General features: G+C 42.5%; 1 protein-coding gene across 2 annotated transcripts in view; it reads left to right on the forward strand.

Moving 5' to 3' along the window:
• Positions 1 to 21,238, forward strand: part of gli2a (GLI family zinc finger 2a) — a 69,270-nt gene that overhangs the window by 25,762 nt on the left and 22,270 nt on the right. For both annotated transcript variants that reach the window (XM_028991640.1, XM_028991641.1), the window contains exons 3-4: positions 12,374 to 12,479; positions 18,730 to 18,935. In XM_028991640.1, the coding sequence (XP_028847473.1) occupies positions 12,374 to 12,479; positions 18,730 to 18,935 (312 nt within the window). The remainder of the gene's footprint in view (positions 1 to 12,373; positions 12,480 to 18,729; positions 18,936 to 21,238) is intronic.

Here is a 21,238-nt window from a genome sequence, read left to right on the forward strand (position 1 = left end):
AGCAGCGGGTGCTGTGTGTTTTCTGTTGGGCGTCTTGGGTGCGATTATATCCTTGCCTCTCCATTTCTTTTGTGAAATCTGTTCTTAGGCAGCGTCATTAATGGCATTCCTGCTTTTACAAAGCCTTAACGGGAAACATAAAACCCTCAAGGCCTCTTGATTCATCCGAGCAGCTCATTAGGTCAGGGTGTACAGACATGGGAGTGATTTAAGTGTGGTCTTCATGACAAACTCCATTTAAAGTTGAGCCCCATCACATTATGGTGTGCGGGTTGTGGACAAAAGCAAATGGCACCGTCGACTTGACGTGACATACAGAAGTACATTTCATAAACACTATCACCCCCTTAATTAAGCGGCTGTAGGCACTATTTTCAGAATGGTGCTAAGCACATAGCTATGCTAAGCATGGAGATTGTTTACTAATGTAATTCCGTCTTCAGGATTGCCATAAATACGTAGATAAAACAAGAAAGAAACACTATATTTTGTATTTGTTTTTCTTTTGTATAGTTTTTCTTCTTCAAGATGCAGATAACTGACTAGCAGTTCTTTCTTGGTTTTTTCGAATTATGTAAATCCTGAGGACACCTTATTTACTCGGGGGCACGGCCGGCTTACAGAAGTGGATTCGTAAGCGAAGGGTTGCAGGTTCAAATCCTGAACTTCTAAGGTGCCACTGAGGTCCCCACACACTGCTCTCCGAGCGCCTGTCATGAGTGCCCACTGCTCACCGAGGGTGATGGTTAAAAGCAGAGGACACGTTTTGTGTACTGTGCTTCACAAGGATAAAAAGGGGAAAAAAAAAACGCATTTCACTTTTCATTTGCACTAGTGCACAAGACCCTATACTTTTTACACTCAACAAATTATACTTTTATTAACATTGTTAAAATTGATTATTGTCTTCTTTCTCAAAAATGTAATTTATGGTATTTTAATGTATTTCTGTTTAATTTACTATACATTGTTTAGTTTTTAGCTATGTAGCGTTGTAAAGTTTTATCCCCTTTGTCCTATCATTCTTCCCAATGTGCAATTTCACCTGTCATCAACAGTGTGATTGTCAAATTAAGATGTCTCAAGCAACGCCCCTGTCTATTATTTGTTAGCGACTCCCCGCTTAAGGATGACAGACTTCACTGAGAGCCCTTCCCACTCTGTCAGGTAAATGGGGAAGGGGATCTCAGCTCCTTCTGATTGATGCCGAGAAGCACTGGAGGCGTGTTGTTCTTCAGCTCGCTTGCCTCACCTATCCCAATTATGCACAATTATCAGTCCGGCCATTATTCCATTATGATTGCAGATGGGTGGCAAATGGAAAGTCTTTACAGGGGTTGGTGGACAAGGACCTAGAGACATGCTTAAATGTTTGGGAACGTTTAATAGTTTCTATCTAAAACATCATATTTTCACACAGGCTTGCAAAGTAGATGAAGAAAACCTAACTAAAAAAGATAAAATGTTAAGATTACGTATCTGAGTGGCAAAAGTTCGTGAAACTCTAGGACATGTTTCACAGTGTGTGTCCTGATATGACCTACAGGGAACATAAAACGGCACGTTTATCAATGCAACAAACCCAAATAGCATGGAGTCTAAACAAAGGAACAGGGGTACATTTGATAGCACTAAAGAAGAAATTTTTGTGAAGTCCACTGCCTCCTCTTTTAATTTTTCTCCTACGCGTGCAATAAAATAAAACGATTCAAAGGATGCATCTTATTCTGTTACACATTCTGGTGACGTTACCGCTAGTGCTGATGATGTACATAACTTCCATCATAGTCTGAAAAATGTATATATTAAAACATTTCACATATTAATATAACAATATTGATCTAAATAGACATAACAAATAGACATAATAGACATAAACATTTCAGTTTTAAAATTGTATAATTTTTTGGGGGGAGGTTGACCATTTACTTACAAGCATGGTGTTGTCTTGCCACCGTCCCACTAATCCCCACCTTAATGAGTGCCCCTCTATTGGCCATCAAACAGCTGCATGTTTGCCTGGCTTTGTCCGAGCCGTGGTTAACACCAATCTGCTGAAGCGTTAGGTCAGTTGCCAATTCCCCTCTTTTTCATGGAAGTGTCTGAGGGGCTTTCTCGGACCCCTCTGAAGTGTTTACTGAGACCCCCTCCACTCTTTCCCAGCACCCCTCTCTGACTGTGCTAAGATAAATATTACCCACTGCAAAGTGCACTCAGCAGGGCATGCTCCTGCTTGTCTGACAATATTTACTAGAGCGCTAAGTGGACTTTAAAGAGTGTGTGAACAAAGCATAGTGCGTTCATGATGGTCTATCGTCTTGGAAATCAAATATGACCACTCCCAAGTGATATTCCCAAGACATTCCCAACTGTCCAAATAAGCAGCCGTAACTGTTATATTTGTAACACAATGACAATAAAATGTGAATAATGGCTAAAAAAAAAAAATACAAGAATCATTTTTTTTATAAAACATTGTTGCAACATGTTTAGTTTGATTTAATAATAAAACCATAACAGGCCGAAACAATAGATTTTTCTTTTTTACTCTTTACTTTTACAACATGTAATGCTCAGATAAATCGCTTTCATAAAGTACTCTAAGTAGAATACATTTTTTTTTTTTTTTTTTTTTGGTATTAATATTTAATTAATTTGTGGAAGTTATCATTCCTTACTACTTTTGATCCCTGGTCATTATCCATGATCACACTTTCATCGTAGAAATAGAGAATAATACATTTTTAAAGTTGTGGCATTACTGAAAACCGAAGTGATTAATTAAAGCAGGGGTACTAGAAAATCCTGAAAAACGTTTCATGCAATATAAGGTAATGAAAACTCTTTACCATGTCACTAAAGGAACTAGACCAATGGTCTCACATGCAACTGTATATATAACTATGTAATTCTGTTGTCACCTTGTTGAAATGCCCCATCACTTATCATTTGCATGTAAGGTGTTTAAAGTGTTTAAACCCATCTCGCTTAACACATGAACACTTACATCTTTGATGGTCACTCAGCCCGCACAAATACAGGGGCAAATTAAGAAGGACGTGAAGACTAACACCGGCCAAGCCTTTGAGTGCCTGACCTCTGTGCTGCTAGGGAGGCATAAGAAAGCTCCATGTGTAAGTCGTAGGGCCCTGTTTATTTACTTTCATACTTGCTCTACAGCCAAGTAAACATTTCAGTTGCCTTCAGCCTCAATGCCCCCAAACAGATGCCGTCTTCAGAGCCGAGCGGGGGAAAGTACTGCTAAACAAAAATACTGGGCTTTAAGTCCCTCTGCAGGTTTGCGTGCACAAACCTCGGATTTCGAGTGGCCAATCACCTGGGTTCACCTCACTTGTAATTACGACTTGTTTATAGCGCTAACACAGTGAAGATCTTTTTCATTTGCGAGCATGCTGAAGTGCTTTAAGCAACTAAAAGACAGCCAGTGGCATAAGCATTCGTGTACACATTTATGGAAATGAAACCGCTAATGTAAACCCTTAACTGCTCTGGGGTAAAACATGCTGAATGGACCCATATTCAGTTCAATTCATTGTAATCTGCATACTGTCGGTCATTTTGTGCAATTCCAGCAATAGCACTTTTTTTTATAATTTCCATTGTCAGAAATTAGCTTTAGTACTGACACCTAAATGTTCTGATATTCACACTGTAAAAACCACCAGGGATGAAATGAGGACTGTCAGATGTCCACTACTTTTTTTAACATGTTGCTAACCTATTGGCTGTTTTAGCCTGGCCTATTCACAAGATATGTCTTCAGTTCAACATTATGCATAGTGTTGCAGCAACCCGTTAAATTTAGTCATATGAGAATATACAGTGCATCCGGAAAGTATTCACAGCGCATCACTTTTTTACGTTGCAGCATTAATCCTCAGAATTCTACAGACAACACCCGATAACGACAACATGAAAAGCATTTACTTGAGGTTTTGGCAAATTTGGCACACACCTGTCTATATAAGGTCCCACAGCTGACATTTCATGTCAGAGCACAAAACCAAGCATGAAGTATAAGGAATTGTCTCAAGGCAACAAATCTGTGGAAGGTTACAGAAAATGCTGATGCTTTGAAGGTCCCAATGAGCATAGTGATCTCCATCATCCATAAGTGGAAGAAGTTCAAAACCACTGGGATTCTTTTTAGAGACACCTAAACTGATTGATTAGGGGAAAATGGCCTTAGTCAGGGAGGTTACCAAGTACCAAATGGTCATTCTGTCAGTGCTCCAGAGGTCAACTGTGGACAGAGGAGGACCTTCTCGATGAGCAATGACGGAAGCCACTCCTTAGTAAAGGGCACTCCAAGTGGGCTGCCACCACCTGGAGTTTGCCAAAAGGCACCTGAAAGACACTCTGTTTTAAATTAAATTCATGGATTGAATTTAATCAATTTTTTTGTAACATAACAAAATGTGGGAAAAGCCATACGCTGCGTACACTCATATTAACAGGATTTTTTTGTCAAATGGCAAAAGTCATTAGCTGCAACAAGCCATTACAGGTAAATTCACAGTTAAAGTTCACATATAAACAACGTTTACATGTACAGACGTTTGTACAAAACCATAATTATATACCGTTCTTTTTTTATCAAAATTGAAGCAGCTCCCCTGGCAACTATTACTGCATCAAATAGAGCTGTTCAACTAATTACGGGTTAATGTGTTAGCAAGGTTTGTTGACAGTTTTGAAGAAGAAAGTAAAAGAACTTCAAAACGTCAATTCACAAATGTATTCTTTCATAAATGTTAAAAATGAAAAGTGTCAAGAAATGTTAAAAAATCCTTTTTACAAAAATGAATAAAGGATAATACGCATTTGTCATATACGGCCTGTTATGGTACTCTTTTAAGTTTTTTTTTTTACCATGTTTCACTACACCGTATGCATTGAAAGTTTGAGCAATTTGTATAATCTTGGAAAACTGTAAAACTGGGCTGCACTGAGCTGTCAGATATACATAAAATATTAAAATCTGTATGAGACAGTCAACAGGTGGGCTGATTTTAGTGGAACAAAGGTGGGGAAAAGTTTGTCCCTGCTACTGTTACAGCGGGGGAGAACGGGAGCAGGAAAACAGGGCTGCCATAATGATTTACAGCGCGGCACCAGGCCCCCTGTGGTGCCTCTCCGAGCCGACTCCGTTCCCGTTGAGTCAGGAGGGGCAGGTGATGTTCGCGGTGACAAATTATCTGCCACCCGGTTCCTGTGACAGCTGTAGAAATCAGATGCTGGGTACAGGAAATAATAATAATTCATCATTGTTATATTAATACATCAATTGATTTAATAAACGTAAAACATAAAATATAAAGCTGGGAAAAATGTAAAGGACATCAGCATTTGCTTTTTCACTTATGTCTCAATTGGTGAGCTTTTGTCTGTGTAAAATACAATGTATTCTGTATTTATCATACACAAAATACAATAATGAAAATGTAATATTAAACTAGAAGGACTGTGCTGTGCTGCAGTGTTTCATAATGACAACCACTTCGCTTTCACTGAAACTAACAAAACATTTTTAGGAAGGGTTCAGTTGTGAAAAACACACCTCTCCTTGTTTTGTGAGATTTGGTGGAGTTGATCATGCTGAAGAAGGTGCGTTTATCATGTTAATCAGAAAAATATTACTTCAAAAGGAACGTTCCCCGATGCTACACTAGTCCGGAACCAGCAGATCAAAGACACCATTAGATCTGCTGTATTTCATTCAAAGAACTTTTTTTGCCAGAAGAGGGTCTCGCTGCTTAAGGAGTTGGACCATTCCAGTTACAACCATACTCCACTCAGGGAAAGAAAAAATCTTAATGTCTGTTTGCTTGGCAGTTCCTAGAGTTTGTTGGCTAATTCACGCCATTGTTGTGCCACCATGTCCCACCCCTCTTTAGCCCTCCAGCTCTCACTGAGCTTGTTTATTCAGCTTCAATTGGGTTGTGTGAGTTGTGAAAGGGAAGGCGGTCATTTGATTTAGTGATTACCTCTGTGACCCCCCCCACCCTCTTAGGTCACTCTAGGCTGGAGAGTAAAAGCCTGTTATAGCCTTTCCATCCACTGGCCTGTTCATCATTGGGGGGTGGAATGCACTCCTATTGTCCGAGAAAAAGGTCCCCACAGTCTTCCCTGTTCCCCATCCCCCCTGTTCCCTTCTGTCAGAAACAGTGGGGATCTCTGGAGCAAAAAACCTTCAGACATTCCTCTGGTCCCAGCCTGGCTCTCTGAAGGCCGGTTCGCTGTGACTGGGGGCGTCCCCACCGGAGCTGCTAATTAAGAGTGTAATGTCCTGCAGGGTTAGGCAGCGGAGCGGAAAGGTGGAGCAGTGGAAGAAGGGGCCCTGCTTAAAGTTCGTTAACCGCATCTAATGGCTCAGGCGCCGCGCGTGAGTTTTTGAAATTGCCATAGATAGTTAAATGTTTTTTTTTAATCCATATAAGATGAGTACAGATAAGTGCAGCCAAAAGGAAGTTACATTACAGGAAGTGACACGCGGACAAAGAGGAGGAATTTTAATGAGGTCCATCCTTTGTCCATCCAAAGAAAACACAGTTCCAGCCGTAGGGAAGTGCTTTAGCGCAATCTCCTTTAAACCTGTGGCTCGTGGCATTTGAAGGAGACGACAGAAAATCTTCTGTTAGTGACTGTGATAACTTCTGTAAAACTCCTTCATGTTAGTCAGAGGACACGCAGGCAGTCCTGTTTTATGTAAGCGACTCTTTGATACTGTCTTATCTTATCTCTGCATGACCTAAGACACGACAGTTCTTCAACGGCGTTGATACCTTTAGCTGGGGCTCCTGGACTAGTCCAAATGGAGAGTGTCTGGTTTTTGTGTTTGATGCCTAGGCAATGCTGGGATCAAGATAAGAGGTTGGCATGGCCTTTCTGACTCATGAGATTGATGTTGATGAACAACTCCGGGCTTGTTTGAGATAAAAGACTGAATGCATAAGGCACAGAAAGATCACCAAGATCATCTGATCATCTCCAATCTGTCAACCAGCCACCTGGGGTGGGGCAGCTTTACCAGAGTTTTTTCTGAGATTTCACTGTATTCATGCCATGACTATACTAGATGCCACGTCAGGGTGACCCTCAGGATTGATCGTCACAGTTCAACACCCCCATCGCAATTGTCTGAATCTAAAGCCACTCCCTTCACTTCCTTCACAACCATTGTAGAAGACTTTTTTACAGGGGGCAAAAGTGCAGAGGCAGCACTGCCTCATCATTGTGGGGCAATGAGATCGCCCATTGTGTCCAGTGGAGGCCTTTTGTATCAGCTGTGGCTCCCAGGTCAAAGGGGAAACAACAAGGAACCCTGGAGAATCCTGGGTTCCCAGGAAGGACATGTTGAGAGAATAGTTCCCGGATGAATCTAATTTTGGATTTGCAACATTCAGCAAGTGAAAAGTTCAGCCCGGCGGCTGTCTCAGGCTGGGAAACTTTGACAAGAAAGTCCATTCCATCCTCCCCTCTGTGTTTGTGAGGAGTGCCAGTGGAAAATGAATAACTGACTTAAGTCATAAATCTGCAATTTCTGCAACCCTCAAGAAAAGAAAACTGTTTTTTTTTTAACTGCTGTTCGCTAAATAGAAAACACATTGGCTAACAGGCACAGCCAAAAAAAGCAATGAAGTGAAGTGTCAGACTTGGACTCTGGGTCACTTTAATTCACAACGTGTTAATTACCACATTCGTCCCTTTCCAACGGGTGAACCTCGTTGCCGTTGCAGTGGCTCTGGAGATAATGGGCTTCTTTACGTGCAGGTAAATAGCAGCCTCGCGTGCTAAGCAGTGCTATTAAGCAGACGGGTGATAAATCAGGCCGAGGCCGGGTGGGTGATTATCCTGATCAGGGTAATCAGTCTTGGGGAGACCCTCTTCTTCCAATGAGCAACCCAATTGCGCCGGCAGCTCGCTAACCAAACACCCGCTGGTTTTCTGCTCAGAACCAGGGCCCGCTGCCATGCTGCCCATTGGTGGTGGAGTGATGCATGGGGGTTATTAGCCGGTGACCCCGGGGCTACAACTGCTCGGCCCTTATAGCTTCGCTACCCCTGGCTGCTTATTTGGAGGGCTCTTCATGCAATGTGTTAAACATGAGGTGCCACAGTAGAATAAGGGACAATTAAGGCCACAGTAATGAATCACAGTTGGTGTATGCTGAGAACAGCGAATGCAGGGAAGGCCAGTTGTGTGACCTGGAGCATCGCCTTACGCTTTGCAAGCGCCCAAATTTCCGGGAATGTGGTGCTCATGCTCTTAAACAAAAGTCCCCTGACATCTTGTAGTTTGCGTTTGCTTGTGGGTAGTGTCTTCGGGATTCACAGAAATGCACAGATTAAAAACAAGAAAGGACGTCTTGGTAGATGTATACAACTACAAGGGACTACGACGCACCCAGCCCAGTTTTATTCTGGTGTAAATACTTCGGGAAAAATTTCAGGTGATGGATAAATTTTTTTTTCGAACGCTGTTAATTCTCTAATGCTGCCATTTCAGATATGTTCAAGTGTGGGAAGTTTTCCACAGGAAGCTGAAAAACACAAAAAGAGATTCTGGCTTGCTAACCTCTGCCTGTCCTACCCTAATCCACTTATTCATTGGCAAAAATCTCCCCATCAATAATTTTGTTTAAAAAGTATCATTTTGCAAAGCCCTCGGGGTGTTAAGAGAAAAGTCGTTCACTTAAGGCTCCCTTTTCGAGCCCAAAGCTGCTTCATGCACTCATGCTAAACCCATAATCCCTCTGCTGCCACAACTAACGCCTCGGGGGGATGAAAACATGGAGGCAGACTAAACAGGCTTGTTGCACAGAGGCCCGGTTTCCCAGGTGAGGGATAACAGAAGAAAACACGGCCTTACTACTGGCATTACCTTGGAGCGGCCGCCATCAGTGGGAAGGAGAGCGGAGACTTCTGCATGCTAGCTGGACTCTGGTGCCGCTTTCCAGAGTCCGGTGGCGCTGAGGGAGCCGGCGTGTAGTGGTTGGCATGGCGATGTGTAGTTAGGCTTCCCGCCAGCTTATTCTGTTGGAATTTCCTGTCTGGGCTCAAACCCCCCCCCCCCCCCCCCAACCCCACCCGGCCGCCGCTCACTTCTTCCCTATTCTGGGAGCAGCGCAGAAAATCTTTTTTAATTACACCGCCGGGGTCCGGCCCCTCTGGATATTATTATTGCTCGTGAACGTTTCCTCCGAGGATGAGCCCCGCGCACTACAAAGTTCCCCCGGCTCCGGGGGCTGCGCTCGGACATGAAAAAGTGAGTGTTTTTCCCGCTTGACAACTCAATGAATCACTGAGCCGGGTGTGTTTGTTTCTGCCGTCTGGCATTGTCTTCTTGAGGAGATCAAACCCATATTAAGACCGAAACACAAAAGAGGTTGGCTGGTTCTCACCCTGCCAGGCTCCGCCAGGATGTTTTGCTCTTTTGAAACATTATGGGGGCTTGGAACGCTAATATTTTCCACAACTGTAAATACACTTTTGAGAGAACATGAATGGGCCGGTTGTTCTTAAATATGTACCTGACCATTCTCACAAGCTCAGTTCCTCTTAACCCTGAGGACAAAACAACTGATTAGGGCAATGCGAAAAAGGCACTCAAGGGCAGTACAAAGCACTGGGAAATGCAGAATTAAGTGAAAGCAGCAGTGTAGGCCACCTGCAGTCAGGAGAAACACACTTTTTCCTGGAGAGACACGGTCGTTGACGTCCTTGTTGCTTGTGTTTCCCATTAAGATGCTGATGTGCAAAACATCAACCTGATCAGACCTCCAGAATCAACACAGCAAAAGCTGGATGGTTCCAGCATAGAAAAATCAGCCCCTGAATGCTACCAAAGCCAGGAGAGAAAAAACAAGAGCGAGACCTTCTATCCAGTCCACTTCAGCTACGGCAAACCTTAGCGATGCTTTTATAGGGTTCCAAATGTCTGAGATTTTTAAAAGGTTTTTAAACTCAGTCACGTCAGCGAATTTTTGATGGACAGGTTTGAAGTGCTGATTCATCCAGGTCTCGGCCCCCACAGGCTTCCCTCAAAAAGGCTCTTCGCTCTCCGACCCCAACACCACTTCCTGCGGGGCCTGCTCCACCCTCTTGCACTCAGGTAGAGATAATGATCGGTGCCCTTTACCCCCATTGCCTCAGACCTGCTCTGATACATGCGACTCTCCGGGACTGTATTGTAGAGTGACGGGAGTCACTCCTTAGTAAAAGGCACATGGCAGCCCGCCTGGAATTTGCCCAAAGGCACCGTAAGGACTCTCAGACCACAAAATTGAAAGCGAGGTGTCACGTTTGGAGGAAACCAGGCACCACTCATCACCAGGACAGTACCACCCCTACAGTAAAGCATGGTGGTGGTATCATCATGCTCTGGGGATGTTTTTAGCTGCAGGAACTGGAAGACTAGTCAGGATAGTGGGAAAGATGACTGCAGCAATGGACAGAGTATGGGTGTTGAATTTAACCGTATAATCGATTCATCGTGATGCAGATGTTTGATCCTAATAACATTGCTTGGTAATTTTCTGGAGGCGGAATGAAAATTGACGGTATTGACTGTGGCTGCATGATATGAGTACAGCACCACTCCGGGTAGGAGTTTCACGCTGCGCAGTGCAGCACTCTGCGGCTTTGTCCTCGCACCGCCGTCATTTGTTGAACTTTGAACTTTGTCCGCTGCACGGCGTGACGTATTTTCATGCAAATCCAAGTGGGCAAGCGAAGTGGGAATGGAGAAAAAGTTGAAAAGGCTGAGTGTCGAGAGATCAACAACATGACATTATCGTCTTACAGGTGTACTTTTTGCGCTGATCCCAGCTCAGCGTGTTTTTGTCTGAAAGTGGCTTTAGATTTTCTTCAGTCCGCACTCACCTGACATCTGAACCAGCCATCTTTCTGGCATTTGTGGCGTCAGGGAAGTGCGGACTGAACACAGCAAATCAATGTGTCCACACGGGTGTACGAGACCTTAACTCTTGTATTTGAAAACATCATGTTATAAAATTTATGGGATGCATCATGAGGCATGGATATCGAGGCACTGATAATCATAGTTTCATCCTGGATGAAAACCTGCTACAGAGCATCTCTTGTACTGCAGCGATGGTTCATCTTTCACCAGAATAACAACCCTAAGCACCCTAAGCCAAGATATCAAAGGAGTGGCTTCAGGACAACTCTGTGAATGTCCTTGAGTGGCCCAGCCAGAACCCAGACTTGAATCTAGAGAGATCTTAAAATGTCTGTGCACCAACGCTTCCCATCCAACCTGATGGAGCTTGAGAGGTGCTGCAAATAGGAATGGGTGAAACTGGCCAAGGTTAGGTGTGCCAGGTTTGTGGCATCATATTCAAAAAGACTTTAATTGCTGCCAAAGGTACATCAAAGTATTGAGCAAAGGCTGCAAATTTTTTGTTTTATTATACATTTGCCAAAAACCTCAAGTAATCTTTTTTCATGTTGTCATTACGGGGTATTGTGTGTTGTTATGGGGTGTTGTGTGTAAAATAATGGGGGAAAATTTAATTAATCCACAAAATGTGGATTCTAGCACTGATGTGAATTATTTCCTAAATGTTAAAAAAAGCATATTGTGATAGTATAATATTCTTGTGACGTAAATGGCACAGCAGAGCCCTTCTTCACAAGCAGTATAATGCTACTCAGAAGCTAGACCTTTGACCCTAAGCCTCTAGCCATCCTCTTATCGTTTTATCGCTTCCTCAATCGTCTTATGTTGTCAAGTGGACGAACTACTAATTTGTTTTCTGAATGAGCAGAAGAAGTTAATAAAGACGAGATGCATTCGTCTGTGGGTATCAATTAGAAGTCCTTTAGGCTTTAATTATCTCAGCAGTTTTGGCAGAATCGAGCTACAGCCTCATTCCGCAGCAAAAGGGGTCAGTGGCCCACACTTGAATGTAACCACTAGGCTCTTCCAAATGACTTCCTGGTCAAATCCTCATGTCTAAAATTTTCTTAGGTCTCTTCACTTGTTTGCTTTTTTTTAGCAGGGACTGGGTGTTTGTAGCAGCTGCATTTCTCAACATGGTTCCCTTCATCCTTTTCTGATAGTTGAAAGAGATCCTTGCTGCAGGTTTTAGTCAGAGGCCTGGCTCGAATTCTCTCATGTCTGAGGCAGGATTTTTCCAAATGACTTTGATTATTTATCACCGTGCCAGTGGCTCTCACAAAATGGCCTGGCTGCCTCTGAAATTCATGTATGCCTTATTGTGGCTTCTTTTTTTTTCTTCTTTGAAATATTTAGTTTGAAAAGCAAGCATGTATTTCATTTAGTTTTTCTTTTTCTCCCCCTCTTCCCTCTCTCACCAATTTCTCAGCTCCTCACCCCATCTTCCCCACCTTCCATACTCCAATCCCGATTGACATGCGACACCATGAAGGACGGTACCATTATGAGACACATCCTCTCCACACCATGCATGGGTAAGTCACAACAAAAGCATCACCTTTGGACATTCAGAATTTAACTGTATGTAAAGCTGGAGGTGTTCTGTGGTGGAAATCAAAGCATTTCTTACACTCTGCTCTATCTAATTATACTTCCTAAATTGCACATTAATACTCATCACATGATCTGGTTTGGTGGACATGACCACTCACCTTACACTAGGTTGAAATTGGTGCATTTTTGTGTGAATTACTGCACTCATTTTTTATTAGATTTGCAGTAGTTATTGCAAACACTTTTCAAACATGTAAGGACATGCAGAAAAGCACATTGAATTAATCCACTAGTTTTATTGATACCTTGCAGCCTTTTTCTCATTTGAAATATTCATTATTCAAACAGTGCTTTTGTTTGGATTTTTAATGGTAATGTCCACTGTAATAAAATAAAACGTCTCTTATTAATAATCAATATTGCTGTAAAATCTGTGCAGTTACATTGAAATTCACAGGTCTGAGCGTGATGTATACTGTGTGCCTAGCAGGAGTTCAGCTATTTATCAGCAAACCCAGAGAAGCGAGAGGGGGGAGCTAAAAAAAAGTCTCTCTCTCTCTCTCTCTCTCTCTCTCTCTCTGTTTTCTCGTCGCCTTGATTAATGTGACTTGATCTTGACAGTGCCCCCTAATTCATCAAGACCTTGATCTAGCTGTCTTTCCCCTAGCCTGCACCAAATTCACCTTATTATGTGTATGTTTGTTCAACAAATTAAGTATGGTGTCATTTGTCGGTGGGTCCACTTTTTCTGTTTTTTTTTTTTTTGGGAGGGGGGCTCATTCATGCCTGTGTGTCAAGGGTCCAGTCTTTGACTGGTGAACATGGCGGCCCCACAAACATCCCCTACATCACTGTTTGCATGTAACTTAATGAGTGTCTGGGTCATTTTGTCATAGCTGTCATATGGAGAGAATGCAGTGGGACTTGTTTCCGCCAGACATGACGGATGCATCCTGTATGCAAACTCGGCCAAGGCTGTACAGCAGTGGGACTTTGTGTAGGATGTACTGGGAGCTGCTGTTATTTTATGCCACTAATGACAGGAGGCATATAAAAAAGGCTTTTATTTTTGCTATATAAGCAAAAGCTGGTTTATTATCATAGCTTGATAATTTCCCTATATTATTTAATGTTGAACTCAGAATTCATGTTCTGGACTAGATGCTTCGTCAAGTGAGAATATGTCAGCAAAACATTTCTTCGCTGAGGACTGACTGTACCCTCCAGCCTTGACATCCAGAAGGTTCCCGAAAGGTTAACTGACTCATGTCAATGATGCCTGTTCCAGCAAAGGAGTGCATGAACTCTCTTCAATCATGCCCAAGAACCAGTATGTATTGGATCCCTATGAAAAAGAGGGTTGAGGGCTGTTGCTGCGGAGTATGTTAAAGTAAATTGTGGAAAATGCATTCGAAAACCGAAACTTTCCACAGTCTTATTTGGTTGCCTGTGTTGACAGAAGTGGCTCTTGGTGCTCCATCTCCAGCCAGACTAGCACAGGCATCAGCCATCCGCATGCTATCAGAGTAATTAGCATCTAGAAATCATTTCTTTTCCCAGAGCCTGAGCAACAACTCAGCGAATGGCAAAAACAGAAGTCTATGACTGTGTTTTTTTTTTTTTCTGGAATTGTAGCACCAAACGCGTCCAAGCTTTGTGTAGTGTGGTTGTAGATCGGGTTTGGTCCGCAAAGTGTCTACTTTCATATCTCCTCCATTTCAGTAATTTAGAGCTGCACTTCCGGTGTTTTTCATTGAGAATTTGGTTTCCAAGCGCTAGTTTTAATGGCAGGAATTTTAGGCATGCATATTCATCTGTCACCATGCATAACACTTAAATTACAGAATGAAATTACAGAAAACACTAACCTCAGGGCAGATTATCCTTCTGTTTATGCATGTGATATTTCAAAAGAGCAGCCCTTAATTGCACCCTGAACTTCATTACAGGTCCCAGCAAACTACAGTGGAAGCTCATTGTGGTCTCCATGGAGACCAGAGTGAATTATCTAAAGCAAAGAGCCTCTGCAGAACAGTGTGTCATACCGTAATTCATCTCTCGACAAATGCAAACTTGTTAGCAATCCGTGCAGCAGTTTCTTTGGAGGAGGATACCTGACTATGTCCAGGTCTGCTTTGTAGAGGGTTGCTCAGACCTCGCAGGTGCTCATCTAGCATCAGGTAAAATAGCATCAAATAAGACCTCTATATCGTAAGACCTCTATATCGTCAAACAGGATGACATAATAGGAATTCAGGGAAATTGCTAGGGGCTGGTTTAAGCTGTTAAGTACATGTTTGGTAGGCAGCAATTACAGGCAGAAGAAATGCTCCCAGTGGCACATTTTCTATCATACCTTCTGTCTATCTGTTTATCCTTTCCTGTAAAAGTCAGACAAAAGGCGGTAAAGAGGAGACTGCCATTCACTTCTATACCAATCCACGGTGAGCCACCCATGACGTTGTGATGGAAGCTCTAATGACATGCTCTGATTAGGAGCCAACTCTGAAGTTTTACAAAGAATGCCCTGTCCGTGCCTGGAGTCGAGTCTGGATCAAGTAACATCTTGTCAGAATGAGGGGCGGAATGACGAACCTTCAATAATGGTACCTGTCAGACAGGCCTCTCATTTCTTGTCTCCCGACAGGTAGAGCTGTAAATTATGCCTTATTATCTTGGACTCAAACATGCTTCTCAGAAATTTTCCTGATTTATGTAATACCCATGAACATACTGCGCTGTCATTTTCTTTTCTTGTAGGCAAAGTAGTGTAACACATCTGGGCGTGCAGTCTGCTGTGGCAGCATTTGTTTTAGGCTCCTGTCAATATGAAGTAAACCTGTGAAAAAAATAACAACTGGCAAAAGATACATATTTTTGTAGGTCTATATATAGAGCCAATTTAGTAATACAGATACCTGTATGATTCTCTACACAATATGAATTATTACCTTGATCTGATCATTAAACATTACTGTCCAGGTGGGTTGATGTCTTCCAAGATTAAGGACAATAATAATATCACTGAATGATATTCAGTCACCCAGTTTCAAACCAACCCAGAAATAATGGGAAGTATCTGGAACAACATCTTGTGTCTCCACTACCTAAATGCAAATAGATAATGCTAAGTGCCATGACGTTGCAACCAGAACGTCAAAGTAGGTTTAGACCTTGTCAGTATGGGTGACTTCTACGTTTATATTTACAGCATTTAGCAGACGCTGACAACTGACATACATCAGTCTTCATACCTATATAGCTAGAAATACTGTTTTAAATAGACAGTTACATACCACCATCATCCCATTAAAGTGCAAAGAACATTACATTTAAAAACCAAAAGTACAGTGAGGAGAAGTTAAGATTTTTTAATGGAGAAATGATGTGTATTTAGTCTAGTAGATACTAAATGTGGGTATTTAATCATCATTTGAAGATGGGAAGGGACTTTCTTATGACAATATAGTAATATACCAAAATTCCACCACTGAGGAGCCAGAAGTGAAAAGAGTCTGAATGCATATCTTGCTTATCTTTTGTTGAGATGAGAAGTGCTTCTCTGGAGTGCTGTTGGAAGTCGTGTTGCTCTATGTGGCTCTTGGAACATTGATAGTATATTGAAGGTGCTGGATAAGATGGGGTCCTTGGGCCAAAGAAAGGTCTCTGGGTGTCTTTTGAACCGAGTATGGGTCTAATCCCAGAGTGGCCTTTTCAACTCTGACCTCCTAATAACCTCCCCTTATTGAATTCTCTTTTACCTTGTATACACCTCATAACTGGTGTTTGGTGTGTGCAAAAATGGTACAAAAATGTCTGAACATCCACAGTGGTAATTACACAGGTTGATTCTGCAGGTTGCGTCACTGTTCCATTTACAGCATTTATCAGACGCCCTTATCCAGAGTGACTTACAATCAGAGTTAAGTGTCTTGCTCAGGGACCTATTGGTAGTAAGTGGGATTTGAACCTGGGTCTTCTGGTTCATTGGTGAGTGTGTTACCCACTAGGCTACTACCACCCTTCCACAGATGCCACTTCTGTAACACCTGGTATTTCTTTGAGTGAAAGTGTTCAGGGAGGCGAAAGCTGAATACAAAATCAAAGGGACAAGGAAAAAAAAACACAATGAGCTGCAATTTACAACACATTGGAAGATCAGAGGATGTAGAGGTAAAAAGTTAATCCAGACTATTCACTTCAAGCAGGGGGAAGGTCTCTTTGTGCATAGCTTGCCCATTTTCTCTCAGCGCCTCTGGAACAGAGCTCTCTTTATAACCATCTTTTCGAGGGCGCTGATGGCAGAAAGTTGGCCCAAGGACAGGCCTGGTAGTCTGCAGGCATTTACTGGAATTTGAGCATGCCCTGTGGCTGCTCGCAAGTCTCAGGAAAGGTATAATCCAGAGCCTAAGATAATGGAAAACTGCCAACTTTCCGAGTCCCGAGGCCCACCTTTCAGACCCAGCCACCACCACAGACCTGGCTCACATCTTTATCGGAGCCGGTGACTGGATTTCAGGGATTTAAGACCTTTTAAATCAAAGCCAAGTGACAGAGGGGGGAAACCTTAAGAACACAGAGATTGAGCCAGGCACTGGGGGATGACTTTATGTTTGCCATAAATGACAATAAGCATATCTTTGTCACAAAGTGAAAGCCTGTAAGAAAATCTGCTGGTCATTAAAGTGCCAAGACAATCCACTCAGTTTAAACACTCCCACTTGCTTTTAAACCAGAATTAACACAAAAGACATCAACTCTCAATATCCACACCTTTCCCCGGTGAAGGCCTGGCCCCCTAAAACAGTCGGTTGGGATTCATTGGTTCGGTTGTTCCCTTTCTTGCTGGGAAGCGAACAAAAACAAACTAAATTCAAGGACATGGACCAGGCAGATCTCGTTCTGCTGGATGCAAGGTGTTAGACGGGCCATCGGAACTTGTCCCTATGATTCCAGGTGTCCCCACGCCACACACAGAGCCAGACAGACCCTGATCTGCATTGAATGGGCTCATGCCAGAAAACATCAAGCTTGACAAATGCTCTGCCTCCAGGAGGTGTTTGAAACTCCTGGCCGGGGTTTCCTTGAGGAGGCAGACCTTCCTGCTGCCAAGCAATGACAGGTTTATAACCCTTATATGACCTGAGAGGTATCAGTGAAGTTCTGGCCCAATGTGTTATATTGCAGAGCACTTTGAGTAGATACACTGGATTGGGTATCACCATTGTTTGTGTAGACATGAATCCTACTGCACAGTTTTTCTGCGGCTGTGTGCCCTCGGTTTCAACCTGTCTAATATGAGTTGAAGAGACAAAATTACCAACAGTTTCAGTGATGAGCTTGATTCATCTGACAGACCCCAACTCTCTTTTGGCTTGAATTCTACTTCTATGTCACCCGTTGGCAGGTGGAACAGCAGGCAACAACAGTCTCTCTACCGTCTCTCTATGTCTTTTAAGAAAGGAGTTTTAAGACGGGTTTCTGGAACAACATTGCCACAAATATGGACTACATTTGCTGCAGCCTAAAGTTAAAATGCTAAATATCCTCACCTTCTCCTGAACTGAACAAGGCTAAGCTACAGTACAGGCCAAAAGTTTGGACACACCTCTTCTTTATTTTCATGACCATTTACATTCTCACTGAAGGCATCAAAACTATGAATAAACACATGTGGAGTTATGTACTTAACAAAAAATGTTAAATAATTGAAAACATGTTTTATATTCTAGTTTCTTTGCTCTGATTACTGCTTTGCACACTCTTGGGATTCTCTTGATGAGCTTCAAGAGGTCGTCACCTGAAATGGTTCTCCAACAGTCTTGAAGGAGTTCCCAGAGGTGTTTAGCACTTGTTGGCCCCTTTGCCTTCACTCTGCGGTCCAGCTCACCCCAAACCATCTCGACTGGGTTCAGGTCCGATGACTGTGGAGGCCAGCTCTCCACTTTTTTGTTAAGTACATAACTCCACATGTGTCCATTCATAGTTTTGATTCCTTCAGTGAGAATCTACCAACGTAAATGGTCATGAAATGAAAAAAAAACACATTGAATGAGAAGGTGTGTCCAAACTTTTTGCCTGTACTGTATGTCCTGTGCCACTTTTTTATGATGATAAGCACTTCAGAATGGAAGCAATGTGGCTAATCATGGTTAGCCAAAAAACTATTTTATGAACAAATGTGAACTGTTTTGTTGCCTATTTTCTGACTGTCCTGTTTTATTATTCCAGACCCACAGGGCTGGCAGGAAGTCCTGTCATTTCCGACATCTCCCTCATCTGTCTATCCCCTCATGCCGCGGCCACCGGCGAAACGCACTTCAGCCCCCCACATCCCTACGTCAATCCCCACATGGAGCACTACCTGCGCTCTGCGGTGCACTCAAGCCCCACACTCTCCATGATCTCGGTGGCCCGGGGACTGAGTCCAGCAGATGGTGAGTGACAAAAGACACATACATTCCCTTATTATATCACAACAATTTAATTCTGATGCACTATAATGGTAATCGTAGTAATGCACTCATGGTCTTACTATACATGCCAGTATATAAAAAGATTTGATACATTGTGCATTATTAGGACAAAGACAAGTACACACCAACACACTCAGGAACTTCAAGCATACAGATATGAACACAGGAGGACATGGATATGGAGGATGGATGTAGGAGGACATGGATACACACATGGGCAAATGCACATTCGAAGAGATAAGAACTTACTCAGCTTTCCAGGATGTGTGCTCACTGTATGAATAAATGTTTAAAGAAATGCCAGTGCCTGTGTCCGGTGCAGTGCTATGTATACACTCCGAGGACAGAGTGCAAGTGCTGTAAAAGTCCCTGTTATGTCACAAATACCTCATCACTCAGCCCTGAGTGTTAATGGATGTACAGTTATACAAAGAGCTGCATTAGAGAGGCGAATTTAAAAAGAACAAGCTGTGTTCAAGGGGCAAGGAGAGCTAATGGCTCTTTACAGAATGTCTCTGAGAAACTACAAAGGCTGCTGCAACACACCACCCTGTATAAGTTTACATGTGAGACCTTCCTACTGCAGCGAATTAGCCCTCCACTGCACAGAAATAGATGGTTTATGAAAAATGATTTAAAATCATGGAAACTGATCAGTCCAGTTTAAATTTGGGATTCATGCCGCAACATGTGAGATGTGACTTGTTTTTAGAATTTTAAAACATTATTTAAAATTTGCATCTCCTATGCATATGTCGGGCTCCCAATATTGCACAAAATAAAGAAATTGTGAAAGTGAAGTGATTGTCATACACAGCACACAGTGACACAACAAAATGTGTCCTCTGCTTTTAACCATCACCCTTGGTGAGCAGTGGGCAGCCATGACAGGCGCCCGGGGAGCAGTGTGTGGGGACGGTGCTTTGCTCAGTGGCACCTTGGTGGATCGGGATTCAAACCGGCCAACTTCTGATTATGGCTTCCTTAGCCGCTAGGCCACTGCTTCATGGTTCAAATGGTTGAAACGATGCGTTTTTATTTTTAGTTGGTGCATTATCAATGTGACTGTTTTAGGTTTACATTATACATTTTTAAAAATTTACAATATAGACAAGCATGCACTCAATTACACATTTGCTGATGACCCCACAAGGATAAGGCTGTTTAGCGGGTGGGGTGTAGACAGGCTATAGGACAGAAGGGGTGGATAATTATACACCCAAAGAAGAGGAAAATGCATCACTTTCCCATTCACATTGGAGCGTCTGAGGTGTAACAGTGAAAACCTTTAAGTTCTTTGGACCTCATACCAGCCAGGATCTCATGAACTGAGAGCACAGAAGACTGCACTTTTGGAGGAGGCTGAGAAAATTGGGCATGCCAACCAAAAATCTACAGAGACTGTCATAACATGCCTTATCACAGCACGGTATGGAAACTACATCTCTGGAGTAACCTTCCCTTTACCCTGGGAAATTTACTCCAGCAGGGTCATCAGGGGGGCCCACACCATAATTAAGGACAATACACACCCTCTTCACACTGCCTCCCTGAGGGAAGCGCTACAGGAGTGTAAATGTCATGGACCACAAGCATGTTTTCCCCACAAGCCATCAGACTACTGAATAAAGTTAGCTACACTTCCACATCCTCTCATATCTTACTCTTTTAAACAAAGTTCCAACAGCAACTATGCTCCGCTCTCCCCTGTCCCCTCTCTCCTTCTGACATGTCACCCGCATCAGCACTCCTCTGTGGACTCACTTGTCTAGTCTTGTGTTCACTTCTTTAGATTAGACTTGTCACGATACTGAAATTTCAAACTCAATACCCTTACTGGTACTCAGTACTCGATACTGTTTTTGATACTACACTGCGAAAAAAAACAAGCACATTAACCTTTTAAATATTTTTTAAAATAAAGTTAGACCACACACACACACACACACACAAAAACAAATAAATAGATAGATAGATAAATGGATGAATGAATGATTAAAAGAAATTATTTGAATGTTTAAAGCTATTAATAATCACTAGAAACATCAATAAATTTATGACCTGTACTAAATCAACAGTGAACAGTAGCTGCTTCTGAGAAAGTGTAATTTGGGTTCAATTGAATCTGGCGTACATGACTTTTGGACAACAAAATACAACAATTGCATTACTCACAGCCATGTCACTGGCATGTTGAGGTAAGATTAGAGATAACTAATTCTACAGGGAGTTGGCAGTAAAGTTTTTTTCTATAAATAAAGTGT

Source organism: Denticeps clupeoides, chromosome 9, assembly GCF_900700375.1.
Source record: "Denticeps clupeoides chromosome 9, fDenClu1.1, whole genome shotgun sequence".
NCBI classification, from domain to species: Eukaryota; Metazoa; Chordata; class Actinopteri; order Clupeiformes; family Denticipitidae; genus Denticeps; species Denticeps clupeoides.